The 17,675-nt window shown below is 39.5% G+C and overlaps 1 protein-coding gene across 1 annotated transcript in view; it reads left to right on the top strand.

The window, feature by feature from the left end:
• TSPAN5 (tetraspanin 5) overlaps positions 1 to 17,675 on the top strand; it is an 89,258-nt gene that overhangs the window by 57,823 nt on the left and 13,760 nt on the right. Inside the window, exon 2 of the mRNA XM_064449997.1 lies at positions 7,599 to 7,649. Within this exon, the coding sequence (XP_064306067.1) occupies positions 7,599 to 7,649 (51 nt within the window). The remainder of the gene's footprint in view (positions 1 to 7,598; positions 7,650 to 17,675) is intronic.

The raw sequence follows: 17,675 nt of genomic DNA, 5'->3' as shown, positions 1-17,675 counted from the left end.
TGGCTTGGAATGTGGCAGCTTGTGTAGCTGTGATAGATGATTTTGGGACTCCCTCTCCCTAAGCTACAAGCACAGCTAGGAGCTGAGACTTCTTTCTGAAAAGCAAATGCTGAGCATTCAGAGTATCATTCTGTGTTGACAATCCTACCTGTTTGTGTTTCCTGGCTCTGCACTCTTAGGTTCTCAGCTACTTAAATCAATTGTGTAGGCAATGTAATTGCCCATTTGTTACTAAGGAAAAAGATTAGCTCAGATCCTTTCTGCTTGCTGTATCAAATGCCTGAATTGGATGTTACTTCACTGCTTGTAGCTGAAATAAGTGAACATTTCTGTATCAGTTTCATAATGAGGATTTAATGTATGCTGTGTTTTGTGGGGTTTTTTTGTGTGTGTGTGTGTGTTTTTTGTTTTTTTTTTAACCTTCTGCTTTTAATGGAACGGTAGCTTCGGAAAAAGAATATGAAGAGTCGTGGTGGGGCTGCACCTAAATAGCCTGAAGCTCAGGTAGGGTGATTGGGGACAAATGAGATCGGCACAGCGGTAGGAAGAGGAGAGTCGGAGGAGGTATTGCTGCCCTCTGGAGTAGGAAGCTGCTAGCCCTGGGCAGCAAGACAGACGTGGAAAATGACTCATTTCCATTCTGCTTCCAGATGCTTTGTTTCACCCCAGCTTGAAGCAGACCATGGTTTCTTTGCCTTCATACTTTTTCTTACTTGTAAGCAGAATGAGAAGACTTATGTCTTTGCATTGTCAAATTGGCCAAGGGACATGATTAGCATACTTATATAGGATGGGGAATTCAGATCTGGTTTTTTCCACTTCTCTTATTTTCATTTTGCACTTCGCTGCTTGTGGTTGTGTGTTAAGCCCATACTGTTTTCATACTGTTTCATGCTAAAACACCACTTACATAAATTTTGGATGGTTTTAAAAATAGAAACTGACTTCAGGCAGAGAAGCTGCAGTGGAGAGGACTGAGCCAGAGATGGAGTGGTATTGATGAAGAGAACAAGGCTGGATAGGAAAAATAGAGGCACACAGAGCACTTACTGTAATTCAGAAGTGAGAAGGCAGGGAAGAGACCCGTGGAGAATTGTGCACAGCAGAATTTTTTAGGCCTACCGCATAGTCTTTTGAGCTCAGGGAGAGCAGAAAAAGAGATGATGGTGAGACAAAGACCAACAGAGAGTGTAAAGAAGAGTAGAAGAGATGGGATAGGATCTGTGTGAGATGAGTATGCCAAAGTGACAGTGAATGGTGGTGATGTTGCTTCAACTCTAGACTTTTTAAATGTTTCTGTGTGGTAGTGGTGGGGTATTTACCTTAAAGGTCTTTGATTTTTGTATGGCGGGAAAAAGGTACTAGTTTTAGGTTATTAGCTATATCTCACAGAAACAAAACCTTTGAAGTCCCAAAAGCTTTTATTGAAGAATTTTACAAAGTGGCTGCTATGTGTAAGCTTTGTGTGCTTAAAAAAAAAAAATCAGCTCTAAATAAAGTGTTTTCTTTAGACAGAAGGACCTGAGTTTAGTGTCTCATTGTGAGCTTGGAAAGAGTTAAATTTATTTTATCTAGGCTTAAGAGGAGTTGTTGTTCAAAAGTTGGAGCAGGGGAAACAGGGTCTAAATCACCCTCCTTTTTCTGTTTTCCAGTATATCAATTTCTGTGGACAAGAGGAGAGGGACTTCAGTCTTTAGGGACTCTTGCTCCAAGCTGATTGGCAGTGCTTACAATTGCACCACCAGAAAGCAATAAAATAAATACATAGAGCAACAGTAACAGAAAGCAGATGTCTTGCTTTTGCAATTAAAGAACTGGAGAAGGCAATAATAAAATAATGGCAACTGACTGTGTTTGGGGGGGCAGGGGGAGGAGGGAGTGTGTGTGTGTGTATATATATCTTGCTTGCTTCTCAGACAAAACAGAAAACCCCATACTGATGAAAATGAAAGATACATTAACAGCCACAGTACCTTGCTTTGAAATTTGAAAATTGGGCTCATAAGTGCTTAATTTCTCATTAGAAAGCATCACACAGAGTCCTGCAAGATGGAGCAGACAGCTTTTCTCATTGTGTTCTCAGGTCTGTTTCTCTAGTTTGGATGATTCTATAAAATCAGTTGTGTCTTTGATTCAGCTGAGCAAAATGTGTGGAAACTGAGATCTTTTTTCTCCCATGTGTGTGCATTTTGTATCAGGAGAGAAAAGGTATTACTGAGACAGTAATTTGTGAAATGTAGTTTAATGTTTTTTAAAAGCTGCTCATAACATGGAAATAGATTTGACGTCTTTTAGTCTATATTCAGTCTATATCTGAATGTTGCTGTGAACCAAAATGGTAATTAGTCACCTACGCAGCATCTCCGTTCACTGACTGTAGTACATGGAGTTTTCCTGCTGTTAATCTTTCAAGGCAAACAAAAAAGGGCTTTAGGGGAATGCATTCTTTGTCAGCATTAGCATAAATATGTAAATGCGTATGTATGCTTTGAGTGGTTTGCCTTTCCCATGGTCACCATGTATACTTAGCCACGTGAGAATGACATGCTGTAACAGTTTGTGTTGAATGGAAAAGCTATTGGAACTGGGATGAATAGAAGGAGGAACAGAGCAGACTTCTGGCGCTTTCCTTCTGTGTGATACTGATCCAGGCAAAAGCTAGAGAGTTGAGAAGGATGTCCTATTTTGGTTGAAAGAATGCTGATGTATTTAAAGCACAGTCCCACATCCCTGGCATGAAGGGGAGAAGAAAACTGTGTGAAACTTAATTTTAATTTCTGTTTTGGTACCCTTTCTCTGTTAGGGCTACTTAAGGAACAAAAATAACAGCAAAATCCTTTGTGCTCTGACACAGACACAAAGCTCCTTTTTGCCTTGGCTTAGAAAACAAAAAGACTGGTTTGGCATAAAATACTTGAAAGAAGGCAGTGAGTATTCTGACTTTGAAATACCTCTGAGTGAGTCTGAGCACAGAGTGCTGTAGAGGAAGTACTTAGGGAAAAATTGTTCATCTGGGGGTTTTAGAGTCAGTTAGGAACTTGTCAGTGCTGCTTTATATATGTACAAAGCTCAGAAGCCCTGTGCTTCCTGGTTGTATTTCAGGATGTGAAATATTACACTTCATGTTGTCCTGATCACTGCTGTGCTTGTCAGTAAAATACTGTACCTTGAAGCCAGCACAGCACGGGAATGCAATCACACAGAAGGAATTCTTGGTCTGTGAATAACCTACAGCATATTGCCAGGGAAGAAACATCAAATTCTCTGTAGGAATCTTGATAGTCTCCTTGCTAACACTGTGGGCAGAGTTCCTGTGGCACCTCAAAGCAAGGGCTGGTGGGAGGGGTTTTCACACTGCCTAAATACAAGGCTCAAAAAAGGAAAAGCTCTTGTGAGGAAGCTCTGGTTCTGAACTCTGACGATTTTGACGTGCTTCTGCTGGTGAGTTTGTATTGTCGTAGTGAAGGTGAAATTAGGTGGCTGTGCTATAGTTCCTTCTCACACAAGTCTTTAATGGACATACACTGTTTTATGCATGTGGCACATTAACCAACCTTTTACTGCTTGGCCTGTGGCTGTTGTACTTCTGGTTGAAAACTGGTGTGAAGTTATTAAAGGATGTCAGCTGAGATGAAAAATTCTTTATGTGAAGTAATGTCTGATCACTTTATAACTAAGCTACTCATTCTCTCTCAAAGTTTTGCTAGTATTTGCATTAGTATTTACCCCAGCACCTTTTAAATTAAATGCTGTGCTGTATGATGCTGTAGCTCTAGCAACAAAGAATCATTTTCCTCCATGCAGGCGAGACTGGGAATAAGATACATGTAGCCTGGAACATTTACCAATCCACTTCTGAAGACTGCACGTGAACTTTACAAGTAGGGCACCAGGACAAGTACTGCTACACATTCTACTCTTAAATACCTATAATTTTTTATAGAAGAGAAATTTGAACACATTTGTTTGATGTTTGTGACTAGAAAATCTATGGCTGAGAAAGTAGTGCTGCGCAAGTTTTTGTGTTTTGTTTTTTTTTTTTTTTTGTAAGGCTGTAATACTCCAGAGGAACATTTTAATGTTCTCCTGCAAATTATTGTTTAAAAAAGAAAAATATCAAGATTTTATAAGCTCTGCCCCAGATCTGGTGACCATTTGTAATCAGGCTAAATGGTCTTACTAGACTTCCATGGAGAATTGAGACTTTTTGTCTGTAGAGTGTTTGGTAGATAACGAGGCAAACTTCCACCTTTTTAGTCACTGGAATAATTTAATGGATGTAAATGAAATTCTCCAGACTTAACTGAGATTGTGTATGCTACCTCACCCTCTCCCCACATGCTTCAGACGTGAAGAGGTTTTTTTTCTGGTTACAAACAATCAGAACAAGGCTGTCTTGGAGGCATCTGCAGAAGGGCTGCAAGATAATCAGGGTATGTGTCCTGTTTTACTTCTGGTTCTAACAGCAAAAATACAGAAGGATTTTTGCGAAGCACTTTCAACATTTTTTTTAAGCTATGCAGGATATTCTTTCCTAATTGTCAAGAAAATCCGGAGTTAATCCTGGTGAGTCTCCCTGTGAACATCTGTCTTCTGCCAGTGGGGATTACTGAGAGCATTCCTGTGTGCTTCATCCCCATAGCAGGCTGTGCTTGTGCAAGGGTGGGCCTTTCTAGGGCATGTCTGTAGGGGGTTAGGTTGGTGGTCTGCTAGCTCATTGTTTTGTCTCAAGTAATGAAAGTAGAGTTTGTCCAAGGAAAGAGGCACGTAAGCAACAAAGCATGCATACAGTGATCTTTTCCTGATGATATCTCCTGATGAGCAGCAGTGTAAAAACTTCCTGAGCCAGAAGCTGTATCAAAAATCACTTTTTGATAGCTGTGGATCCTTCATTAATTTATCTAACCCTTTTTTCTGAATGCTGTCAAGCTTTTGATTTCCACAGCATCCTGAGATAAAGAGTTTGTGATTCCATCATGAACCTTTTTCTCCTAATGGATCTTGTCCACTGTTCCCGGTCAATCAGCTGCTCAAAAGGCAACTGGACAGAGATTTCCATTTTGGCATATGGAGAGGACTGAGCAGCATGTAATTCTTTGATCCTCTTGAAACTGCGTTCTCAGACTTTTCCTGTTTTTTCTTGATAGGCTGGCCAGAAGCTTGACAATCTCAGTTTCTAGGTGCTTCAGCTTAGTATAGTGCAGACTCATTGCCCAACCCGTAAATTGAGATGAGCTTGGCCTGGCTTGAGACCCACACAGTCTACTCTAAGTTACCTTCTGCAATCCATGAGGTAATCTTACCCTTAAGTCTCAACTTTTGGTGAAGGATCAGGATCCTTGACTGGATTAAATTTAATAAAGCTAGTGAATCTCAGCCAGGCTTGCAGCTGATGTGTATGCTATAAAGTTACATTCGTATGCACTGATCAAATTCTTTCATTCTAGTTTTCCATGCTTATTCTGTTCAAAACCGTATTTTGCTATTTGCAGAATGTAATGTTTTGCACTTCTCTACAAATAGCAATTTGCCCCTTCCAAATGCAGCTTATGGATTTTTATAGTGTGTGTGTGTGTGTATATATATATATATATATAGATAGATAGATTTTCCTTCACTCCTGTTCCTTCAATCTTGGTGCCTTTGGCCGCATAAGAAAGAAGGAAAGGAGCCTGTTACTGCAAAAAAAAACTTAACTGCTTTTGTCTGAAAGTGATTTGGAAACTTGTACCACTTTATCTCAAGTTTCAAATAATCACTGCAGTCAGGAGGGTTACACAGTCTTCTGGCAAGCTTTATAACCATAGAAAAAGAGCAGTCTCGATACAGGTAAGATGACCTTTTTTGGCTCATGTGGTGGCTCACAGGAGGCTGTACTGACATTCTCAAATCTATCTCTTGTACTTTATAGAAAATTAAGGCTGCTGAAATAACACTTTCTTGACCAGCAGTTCTGTTTATCCATCTAGGAAAAACTTCCGTTTATCTTCTATTAAAATACAGTCAAGCCTGCAACAATTCCCTTTGAAGAATACTGGCTTGTAGTATTTAAATTTAGTCATGACTCTTCAAGTCAAAAAGGGGAGTTTAATTCCTAGTTAGTATAGGTGGGCTTCTGGGTGAGCTGGCTGGATGTATCATGCATGGTCCTTTGGTCATCTGGCAAAGCACACATGGAGGAGAATGTCAGAGAGATGCGAGGGGTGTTAGGGAACTTCAGGTTATCGCAGTGAGCATATTCCACTTGATACTGAGTTATGCTTTACAGAGATTCTTGTAGTATAAAGCTAAAATTGCCACTTAAAAAAAAAAAGTGCCATAAGGAAGATGGAATCTTGCTTTGAAGCTGTTGAAATAATTTCTGGGAAAGCTTTTTAAGTTGATATTCCTGCTTCCTCCCACTTTTCAACAGAAAAACACTTTTGTCCTGTTTTGCAAAGGAAAAATCATTAGAACACTTAACTGTTTATGCAAATATTAAGAGCAGGCATACTATGTGCCAGACTAAATCTGTACACTGCAGTGTGGAGAAACCACAAAGAAAACCAGAGTTTGATGTTTGAGCAACATTCCATTATATGCCCCGAAACTAGAGTGAATATAGTTTTCTTTTTAGCCCGCACTTAGGTTTTAAAAACCAGAGACGTAACTTGGACAGATGGACATTTAGATATGTACTGGGACACCTGCTATATGTTTTCTAAGCATTCTACATGATTGGTGCTGTATCATGCCAAATACTCAGTGTTGATGTTGGGAGACGGAGTGCTTATTCTGCCTGTTCTGCTTGTTTCACTGATCCTTAGTGTGGGTTTTGTATGGAAACCCTGTAGTATTTGGAGGGAAACAATATTTTAGAGTGCATTCAGTGGAATGAAGAATACAGGCATATAACAAAACCATAGGTGCTGTTCCCTTTTCCATCACGGGGGAGTGATACTGCCTTTTGTTTGGTGCTTTTGAGTCCCTTGAGGAGAAAGGGACTGTAACTTCCTTTATGAAAAACAGAAACGTTCAATATTAGAAAGATTATAAAATGTTGGCTTCAGGGGTTTAAAACCTTTTAGACCAATATTACTTCTATTTTTTTCCTCAGAAATAATGAGTTATATTTAAACAACTTTCTGTGTTTCTGTGGACAACATGGCTAAAACTGGTAGTACATGTGTATTCAGTACTTTTCTTTTAATCAGTTTCTCTCACCGGGAGAGAGCTGCAAGAACAGTTGTTTCGTGCAGGTGGTGGTAATACAACACTAAAATAATGTGTTGCTTGACTGTGGAGTTTGCTTTAAGTGTGACAAAACCAGAAAGAATCCTACTTCCTTGATGCTGAGAAGGTGACATTTATTGCACCTACTGTTCCTATGTGGAACATCCCTGAATGAGCTGTGCAGGTTTTAAATTCTTCCAGTTACAATGGTTGAGTTGTAAAATAAATGACGACATCCGTATATTAAAACTCTTGGTAAGCCCCCACAGCCCTGATAAAATTGATAATCCAACAGAAAGAATGAGTCAATATGTATATTTTTTTAAAAAAATAATAATCCATAAATTTATAGTTCCTGCTCTGATTTTTTTTTTTTCCCCCTTTAGTTCCTTGGCATAGCATTTCTTGGGATTGGATTGTGGGCATGGAATGAAAAGGTAAGTTGAATATAGCACCAAATTCCATGTTTTTCCTTTCTCTCTCTCTTTTTCTGATGTAATATTAGAATAGTAGTATGCTGCATATTTTGTGTCCACACACAGTTTTTACTGAAACAAAATCAAGCTTCTGTGTCAAATAAAACCTTGGCTCAGCTCACCTAGAGGAAGATCCTTGGCGTCTTTCCCAATAATGCTTTGGCAAGAAATCATGGCTGACTCTTTCACATAAAATAACCATTTCAATCCATGCATGCTCGAACTGCAGCTCACACACTGAAACACTCTACTGAAGGCAGTACTGGCAGTGTGTCTCTGCTGCATGTGTCCCCAGGAATTGAGAGGGAGCCTACATGTCTCAGAGGGCAGCTCCCTGAAAATAAACTTCCTTGGCTTTTGCCTTAACATAGCATGTTAAATGCTGTTCCTCTTAGACAAAAAAAAAAAAAAACAAAAACAAAAACAAAAAAACCCAAACCAAAAACACAGCACACACACACCAAAAAAAAAAAACCCACCACAAACCGAAACACAAACCAAAATGAACTCCAAAACCCAAGCCAAAGTGAGACAGAATAACTGTTGGTTTTTCTTGTGTGAATAAAACTGTCCACTGGAACACTCTCTCTTGCAAGACTGTAAAATCAACTTGGAAATGGGAAGAAAGAGTGTCAGGGAAAGAGAAAACCTTTGTGAACCAGAGCTTAATTTTTAGTTTGCTTGCTGCAGAAGTTAAGAAGAAGATAAAATATCAAGACATAATATATGAAACAAATCAGTATGTATTGGGTTACTGGATGAAAAGTTTGCCTTGCTAAAAGAAAACAGCTAAAATTAAAGCCAGGGTTTCCTTTTCTTCTTTGTTTAAAAGATTGAAAATAATAAAACCTAGCTGATAACCATCGTGCTATGATATTCAGTGACATAATGGGTTTTTTTCCTCTTTTAATGGAAAACATTGAGTAAGTTACAAATCGATGTTCACTTAAGGTGCTTGCAGCAGAACGCATAACACATTGGAAGCACTGGAGTTTTCCCACTTAAAAATGCAGGACAAATTTTGCTGGTTCAGAAGTGAGTTGTTAACCTAAATTCTAATTGCTCTGTGCAGGTGCCTTGGATGTAGATAATCACAAGTAGTAATGAGATATTATTGACTCACACTGTATACAGCTATATATATATATGTATATTTACATGCCATATGATAATCATGTTGGATGGCTTGAATAAGCTTGGAAAGAAGTGCTATGACTTTTCAAAATTTCATTCAGCAAAGATGTAAAAACATGTTATCTAACACTCTGAGCGTACTCACAGAGCTTATACCTATGTCTAAGCCCCAGAGAAGAACTTCATTTTTGGAGTGTCTTTCAACAAGAGATTTTAACATTTTTGTATCATTTCAGTAGGTAACACGAATAATTCCTCTTTAGAATGAATGAGCAGGTAAAGGGAAAACAGCTACAGTCTAGTATTTGACATGTAAAATATACCAGACCTACAGCTAGAGGGTGTTGTGGCAAAAAAAAAAAAAAAAAGGTAAAAAAAGTTTGTTAAATTTCACATATTTCCTATATGGGAAAGCACCCTGTCCCATTCCATCCCGTGTGTCGTCCTCCCCCCTGGAAAATGCATTCAATTCATAATTGCCAATAGCCAGCAGCCAAAAGTCATGTTTTTACTTGAGATTTGGACATCTGTTATCAAGTCATCTTAAACTATTTCTAATCAGATCCTGAAAGTGGGAGAAAATGCCATGTTGTTTTTAAGACAAGCAAATAACACCATGTACAAGAGTTTAATATGCATTAGGTCAGACTCTGTATATAATAGGTTTTTCTATAGAAATTTAGGTACTGTTTATTGTCTTAAAACACAGGTCTTTCCTTGAAAATAAGCATCTCTCCCCAGCTTCTCTAACTGTTGTGTCCTGCTGTGCTTGGTGTGGACTATTTCAGTTCATGGTTGTATCAAACAAAACATAGCATAGGTATAGCTGTTCTGCAGAGCTCTTTATCACAGACTTGATTTTTGTAGCGGGAATTATGGAAAAATGGAGTTGTGTCAATCCAATTTGAGACTTTTCTTTTACTCAGCTCTCTAGAGGACAGGTAGTGGTCAGAAGCTGCAGTCAGCAAAATCAATTTCCAGATACTCATTGGCCCCATGCAACTTCATGGGGGTTGGATCAGTTACATCCCAGACAGTTGTTCTTGCTGCAGCTGGGGAGTTGGAGGCAAAGGCCAAGTAGATGAAGCCTAAGTCTTGAGAGATCTGTAACTTAACTGAAAAACACTTCTCTAGCTAGGCTGCTGCTTGCCTGAGACTAGCCTGGATGTATTCCCTAAGTGCTATGGGCTGTTCTAATGGTACACCATAAGACAGCAAAGCACCTTTGCAGAGAATGACCTGGGGGTCCTGGTGTACCCCAACTTGAACATAAGCCAGCACTGTGCCCTTGTGACAAAGAAGGCTAATGGTGCCCTGAGCTGTAATAGGAGTGTTGCCAGCATGTTGAGGGAGGGGATTCTTCCCCTCTACTCAGGACTGGTGAGGCCATACCTGGGCCAGTTCTGGGTTCACCAATATGAGACACACACTGACATACTGGAGAGACCAGCAAAGGGGCTGCCTAGATGATTGAGGGACTGGAGCATCTCTCCTACAAGGAAGGGCTAGGACTGTACAGCCTGGAGAAGAGCAGGCTTGGGTGAATCTTAATCTATACAGGTACCTAAAGGGAGAGTGCAAAGAGGATAGAGCCAGGCTTGTTTTCAGTGGTGCCCAGTGACAGAGGCAATGGGTGCAAACCAAAACACGGCAAGTTCCCTGAAACACGTTTATATGTATATACACTCTTTTTTTTTTTTTTTTTTACTGAGAGGACTATTAAGCACTGGCATGGTTTGCCGAGAGATGATGTGGAGTCTCCCTCTTTGGAGATATGCAAAAGCAGTCTGGTCATGGTCCTAGGCAGCCAGGTGTAGGTGACCAGATGACCTTCAGGGGTCCCTTCCAATCTGTGAAGACTGCTGCTGTCCCATGAACTAAGTCTTTATCAAAGTTGAGCTTGGTGCTACTACTGTATAATGTGTAAACATAAATTTGTAATGGTTTTTTTATTTCAGGATTGGGTCTTCAGAAGGACTCCTCTACTGTAAACTGATTTGGTGGGGGGAGGATTTTGATTTACTTCTATCTTGAATTGTGTGGCTTTATATCCAGCTGTGTTGATTTATAACCTGGCCATCAACTTGTATATGCTTTTGCTGCTTCACAGAATCTTTTTAAGATAAAAAGATAGTGTGCCAGGCCACATTAAAAATGCAGGATATAAAGAAATAATCCACATTTTACAGGACTCCTGTTTGCTGTTGGCTAAAAACAGTTTGGGATAGATTTGTGGGATTAGTGGCTAGTTTCTCTTTTTTGCTAAGCTGGCTTGAATTCTTCCCTTCAAACTTTGTAAAGAAGAAAAGCACACTATAGAGTCTTGTGACCTTCCTTACAGCCTTTGCAGGGAGGCAAAAGAGCTCATTTGTCAAATAGGCAATAGAATTGGCTTGACAGTCAGTCAGCCAGCCCTAAACAAAAACTGGGCAATTAGCATTCTGAGTCATGAACCTGAAAGAGAGCTGGGTGGTGGGGTGGGGGCGGTAAACTCAGGGGATGAATAAAGCTATCTATACATGGATGCACTATATAGTTTACAATCTGTCAGTGTTTTCAGGCATGCTAGGCTTGGGATTGCACCATAAAAAAGTTCACCCATGGCAGCTAATTTCCACCCCACACCCTGTACCAGTGACATGAACTTTGTTAACATATAGAATCTGTACTGAGTCCAAGCATCATATAGTACCATTGCTCAGCAGCAAGGGAAAAATGTTTATATTTCACTGGCTTTTTTAACCACTTCAAGTAATTTCTTCTGTTGACTTTTAAAAAATAGACTCCTACAAAATGTCTATTTACCTCCTTGGTTGTGTATATTAGATAATGTGGTCTTATGGGGAATTGGGTTTGTTCATGGTATGATGCCAGTAAGTACTTGGGAAAATAAGCTTCCTGGTTCCCTCACTACTTGCAGAAGACTTACATTCAAGAGTAGTGAGTCTAAGTGATGAATTGCTATTACGTCTCCTGAGACCTTATCAGACTGACCATGGAGAGAGAGTTTTTAGAAAGAAAGCACTGTGGTTTTGGGGTATACTTTAAGTAGGAGGTAGCAAAGGTAGAGATACTAAAGTGGGGGGAAAAAAATCTGCAGACCCTTGCAAAATTTGTCAGCTAGACTTAGTTCATGTATAATGTTGACTGAAACAAAGAGTGAGAAGTGGAAGAGGTTGATTAAGTGCGTAAGTTTTGTTTCTAAGCTTTTCTTGTTAAATCAGTGTAACTAGAAGATGCTTCAGCTCAGAAGTCAAGTTGTACGTAGTCTGGAGTATCAGTATAGTACCTCTCTGGGCCAGCATAGTATTCTTATTGAGCAAGACCACTAAAACTGGATCTCAAGTTTTAAGCTGAACCTTTGACACGTCAATATAAAGTGATTTATATTGCTTTGGTTGTTCTGGGACAGGCTAAAATCCCTACACAGAAAGTCACAATTTGCCAGACGAAGTGTGTCTCTCCTTGGCCTGAAATGAAAACTGTGGTTGTTTTCAGGAAAAAAATCTCACTACTTTTATTGTCCCAGTGAGTGGCAGCCATCAAGAGGGATTGATACGCTAGTCACTCCATAATTGTTGTGCTTACATGTCTATTGCATGGTCCTTTGAAAAACAGTTGCCGACAAGAAAACTGTGCACATGTCCTGTTTGTCCTTATGGGCTGAAGGATACCCAAAACATATATCTTGCTTCTAAGCCAGGACTGTGTGGATTTTACAGGACTGGGGAGGAGAGAGGGGGATACTAATATTTGCTCTTACATTTAATTTAAATTTCAGTACATAAAGATGCATTATCTGAACAGGCTCTTAAATAATTTTACTAGTGTTCCAACACCTTGCAACCATTAATCCTGAAAAATGTAAAAATCTGTATCTTGCATGTATTTATGCCAGTTATTCACCTATTGAACTCTGCTTTGTCATGACAAGAAAGCTAGACTAGTTCTCCTTCTAGACACTTGAAAAATTAAGTTCTGCTGCTATTGTTGTTTGCTGTGCGAAATGCAAAACCAACAAAAATTAAGGAAATATTATTTGTAAACATCCCCCACCTAGTTTCTTGCTTGCAGAGACAAAATTCTGGAGTGGAATTAATTCAGCATGTTTCAATGACTATTGTTCTGTTCCCTTTGCTCATTCAGATGCACAGCGTGGAGAAACTGCATGGATTTTATGACTAACAAAGTAGAGAGATTTTTCCATTTTAAAATCATACATTTGGAAATCCTTTTATTTCCCATCACCCCCATGCGTTCCTGTTTGCCAGTGCTTCTAAGTCCTGCAGATGAGCTTGTGGAAAGGCTAATCCTCTGCAAAGAAGAAATCATAGAATCATTTAGGTTAGAAAAGGTCTTTAAGATCATCAAGTCCAAACATTAACCTATCACTGCCAAGTCCACCACTAAACCATGTCCTTAAGCACCACATCTACATGTCTGTTAAATATCTCCAGGAATGGTGACTCAACCATTTCCCTGGGCTTGACATCTTTTTCTGACCATCTGCTTTTTTCGTCCCCCACGTAACAAGATTCTCCAACAGAGAAGGCTTTTTCCCATCTTGGAGGAAATGGAAGAAAATTAGCTGACTTCTTCTATCTTACTGGTGTTGGTTTCTTCTTTTCACTTTTTAATAGCCCTCTGGGGTGTTATTTGTTGTGGGGACTTGTGTGTTGAGTCCTGTTTTACATGCACTCCTGTGGGTGAAATTCCATATACTTCCACAGCGTTATCACCTCTTTGATCCTTAGGATGATAAGTCTCCTAAGTTGTCTCTGACTCAAGATGCCTTGAATTTTTATTACTGGGTCATCTTTTCAAAATTTTTGCTGCCTTGAGTATTTTCACTTGGAGCTGTTCTTTCTTGCCCTGCAGTGTGTTACTGTGCCTGTGAAATCTGGAAACTAGCACAAATTGTCCTGACGATCTTAAATAGAACAAGGTGGAGGACAGGTGAGGGGTGCACCCTTATTGCTTTTCTAAGTGATCGTTGCTTTCTTATTCTTTATTGATGGGATAAAGGCAAATAATTGTGCAGCTATAATATCAGGAGGGGCCTTCTCGAGTTATTGTGTTCAATACCAGCATTTTTCCTTTGCCTTGTTCTCTCTTGAGCTATGCATAAGATCTAGCTCGTAGAGTGGAAAGCTGTGGCCATGGGAAAAAGCCAACATGACAACAGAGGATCTGTCACTGGATTCAGGTATCTCTCATAGACTATTTTTTCTGCCTGTGCTCACATACCGTAAGGAGAAGATTCCAGTTTTGCAGTAGCTTCTGGCAGGCCTGGCTTGTTTGTCTCATGTTTCTTGGTTTGGCATAAGGCACCACCAATGCCTCTTCCCCCCCGCACTTTTGTTGGACAAAAGAGCAGTTCCTACTGTTTCACTTGTCTTCCTCTCCTGAATTGGGAGTGGGGTGGGAACATGGGGTCAGTCTTTCCTGTTCCATGCCTGCATCATTGTATCCTAGTGATTGAGCTGAAGTACATCTCACAAATAAAGGAACTTTTTTCATAACTTCATCATTATTGATTTTAGTTCAGTTATGGGTGCTGCTTTTGTTGCTTCACTACCCCAAAGAAATTTTGACTTGTGGAGGATTAAAAGGTTTAATAACCCAGGCACTGTAACAAAGAGCAGGCAATTGAGAGTGTGGTAACAGAGCAAACAGATGAGCTGGAGATCAGCCAGGGAGCATGTCCTACTAGCTCTCCTTGTGGGACTACAGCAAAGCCCTGGGCAGATGCCACTGTGAAAAGTATTAGAGTATGTAGCTTTGCACAAACAAAGTGTTTACTGCCAAATAAAGATTACACACATGCCTAAACTACCAAGAAAGTGATGTGTGTGTACCCCAGAAAAATAACTGTACTTCCAAAATAAGAATGTGTGTTTAGGAAAAAAATTATTTCCTCCTTTCAGATGCTAAAGTATCAGTGGTACTTGCAACTATTTAGCAGTAAAGGTTGGAGCGGACTACTGCAGTAGTGTTGCTGAGAAAAATATTTTGCATTGTAGAAAGTATGACTTTAAAAGATTTACAGGTGGTTTGTTTAGGTCTTATGTTGATGCAAGACATCAGTTGACAAACAATCACTGTATATTCTATGACTGAGTGATCAGCCTGAGGATTCAGAGCATGTCACTGGAGGATGCAGTGTTAGAATATGAGATTCCTGATACTCTGCTCAAGCACCTCTGGAAACGTTCCCTTCTGCTTTTGGCTAAAGATGGGATGAAGACTGAATTGGTCACTACCAGGTGTTTGCACATCTCTGCCAAACTTTCCCAGAAGTAGCCATTACAACTGAAAAATACTGAATACTGTGGTAGTAGGCATTATAGAAACCTGTGGTGGATAGGAAAAGTATGTGTCTATAGGACTGTACATTTAGTTATTCTTAACAGATAATATTTCCCCGTCATTGCCCTGCTGCTTGAAATAAAATATGCTTTTCTTTAAAGTATTGCACCACTGTCTCTTCAGAGAGCTTATTTGTAAATGTCCAGGAAGAAACAAGACCGGAAAAATCTATTTCATCAGTAAGCAGCAGTCTTTGGTCGGACTACCTCTGTGCATCTCTAGCTGTAACCACAGAGCATTGTCTGTTTGTCATTCCTGCTGCTAGGCATTGTTTTATTGCTAAAGCCTCTCTGAAGACTGTATATCCTGAGATGTCTCTCCAGAATACTGATAACTTGGGATTCATATGCAGAGATCACACAGAGTACAAACGAGAATTACACAGTATGTGCTTTGCACTGTTGGGATGTATTATTTGGGGTTTATCCAAGCTAGGCTTGTGATTGCCATATGTGGACTAGCAAAAGATTCATATAAAGGTGCTTTCCAGGGACAGCAAACAATGGCAAATAAAGCTTGTGGTGGTCTATTTCAGTACATGTCAGATCATAGCTACCTTGAGCATTTGGAGCCTGGAGGGAGACCAGAGATTAGATGAGTGACTTTTGCTGGGGTAAGTGTTCATTTCAGCCTGGCTTGTACTGTCTCATCACTAGTTAGTTAGAAAAAGGGATGTGCCAACTGGTCTGCTTTGATAGCCATACCAGCTCTGAGCAGCATTGTGTTGTATCGTGCCTTACGTCTATTTTTGACTTTTTAATGAATGACAATGAGACTAGTACTATATGTAATGTAGGAGGAAAGTGATGAGTGTTTTTTTTTTTAAAAAATTGTTTCATCCCTTTCTGTCAGGCAATAGTCTTCTGTAGCAGGAGGGGGAGGAATCCAGTTTGAGAAAGTCATTCATGCTGTTGGTTTATTGTTTGTACTTTAGGATTGGGTTGTAGTCAGGTCTTTCCTTTGCTTTTAGCATGCTGGCCTTTTCCAAGGCTCCTTGCTGTGTGTATTGGAGAAATTCATGTGCATATTTTATCCAGTCTATTGCTGTCTGCTGAATTAAAAATCTTCGAGTACTGTCTTCATTTACTACTTGCTCAGTGTCAGTTTTGCTTGGGAAAATATGGAAGTGCTTGTAGACTATGTCTAGTGTGGTATTAGAGATACTGATTACATGACTATTTATATGTTCTGGGTGGTCCTAACTGAGTATATTTAAACGAAAAAAAAAAAAAATCACGGGACTAAAGCTACAGTTGTGAGCAGTCATCTGTTTGTTAACAATGTTACTAACAGCTTTTGGAAATGAGGTTGTAATAACTTCCTTCAAAACTACTGCTGTTTTTGGACTATTTCAAAGAAGCAAAGGGGATATGAAAAGGGAAAAGGAAAAGCATGAAGAACTTAATTCTGTAAATAAGGAACTGTAGGGGTAAAGGTCTATATTGTTGCTTTTCAAGCCACAGATTTATTCAGGAGTTAGTAGGGAAAGCAGTAGTCTGAAGCCCTCAGCCTGGGTTCAGACTTCTTTGAGAAACCCATGGACAAATATCTGCTTCAGCGGAGTGCTTTGCATTGACCTACAGCACTGGGGAGGCAAATGAAGAAATCATGATACTTCAGCTTTTTTGCTGCCAAAAGGGTTTAAGAAACTGTAACTGTTCCTGTGCAAACTCACTGGAATAAGGAAGACTCTGTACTTGCTTTTTGATATGACCCATCTGTTCAACATCAGACAAACTGGTTAAAATGTATTCCGAAAAATAAAATGGTTCTTCAGGATTACTGGCGTCACAACCCAAGCTCTGCTTCTGAGGGGGCAATGGCATTACAAGCAGACTGTGCTGACTGTCATGTCTAAAACACAGCATATGTGGTTTACCATATGATAGGTCTAACCTAAGTTAGTGCAAACCATCTCCCAAGACAAGTCCTTAAACTGCCTTATGTCCTACTAGGAGACTTAATGTTATTTTCAAATTTTTCCTGCTAACTGATTAGTCAGTAGCTGTACTTTATTTATATACTGAGTTTTTGGCACTGTAGATGCTTGAAGTTGAATTGGCCAGGTATCTAGTTTATCAGAATTTGGTGTAAAATTTGTTGTTGCACGATTCTGCAACCTAGGAGCTCCCTTCTAATTTCTGTCAATTGTTGTAAATACTGAGCATAAATGCAAAATTCAAAGCGATGTTATTCCTATTGACTGCTTTTCTGTCATAACATGTGTAACTGTACTTATATAAACAATGTGTATGATAACTCAATCTTATTACCTGTGCTGAGATGCATTTTAGGTAAGTTCTGTTCAAATATCTATTCTGATTTTCTGGCAGGCTAACCCTTCTAACTACAGAAGCAGCAAAATGCCCTGTAGGTTTGTTGCAAAGGACTTCAGAAACACATTTTGTTGTTCATTCCACATGTTGGCTCAGAAATATTGTATATAATTACCCTTTTTATCTCTTTTTGAATGTAAAGATGTTC

Source organism: Phalacrocorax carbo, chromosome 4 (genome assembly GCF_963921805.1).
Source record: "Phalacrocorax carbo chromosome 4, bPhaCar2.1, whole genome shotgun sequence".
Lineage (NCBI taxonomy): Eukaryota > Metazoa > Chordata > Aves > Suliformes > Phalacrocoracidae > Phalacrocorax > Phalacrocorax carbo.
The sequence above is the reverse complement of the archived record's forward strand: the minus strand, read 5'-3'. Positions and strand labels throughout refer to the sequence as shown.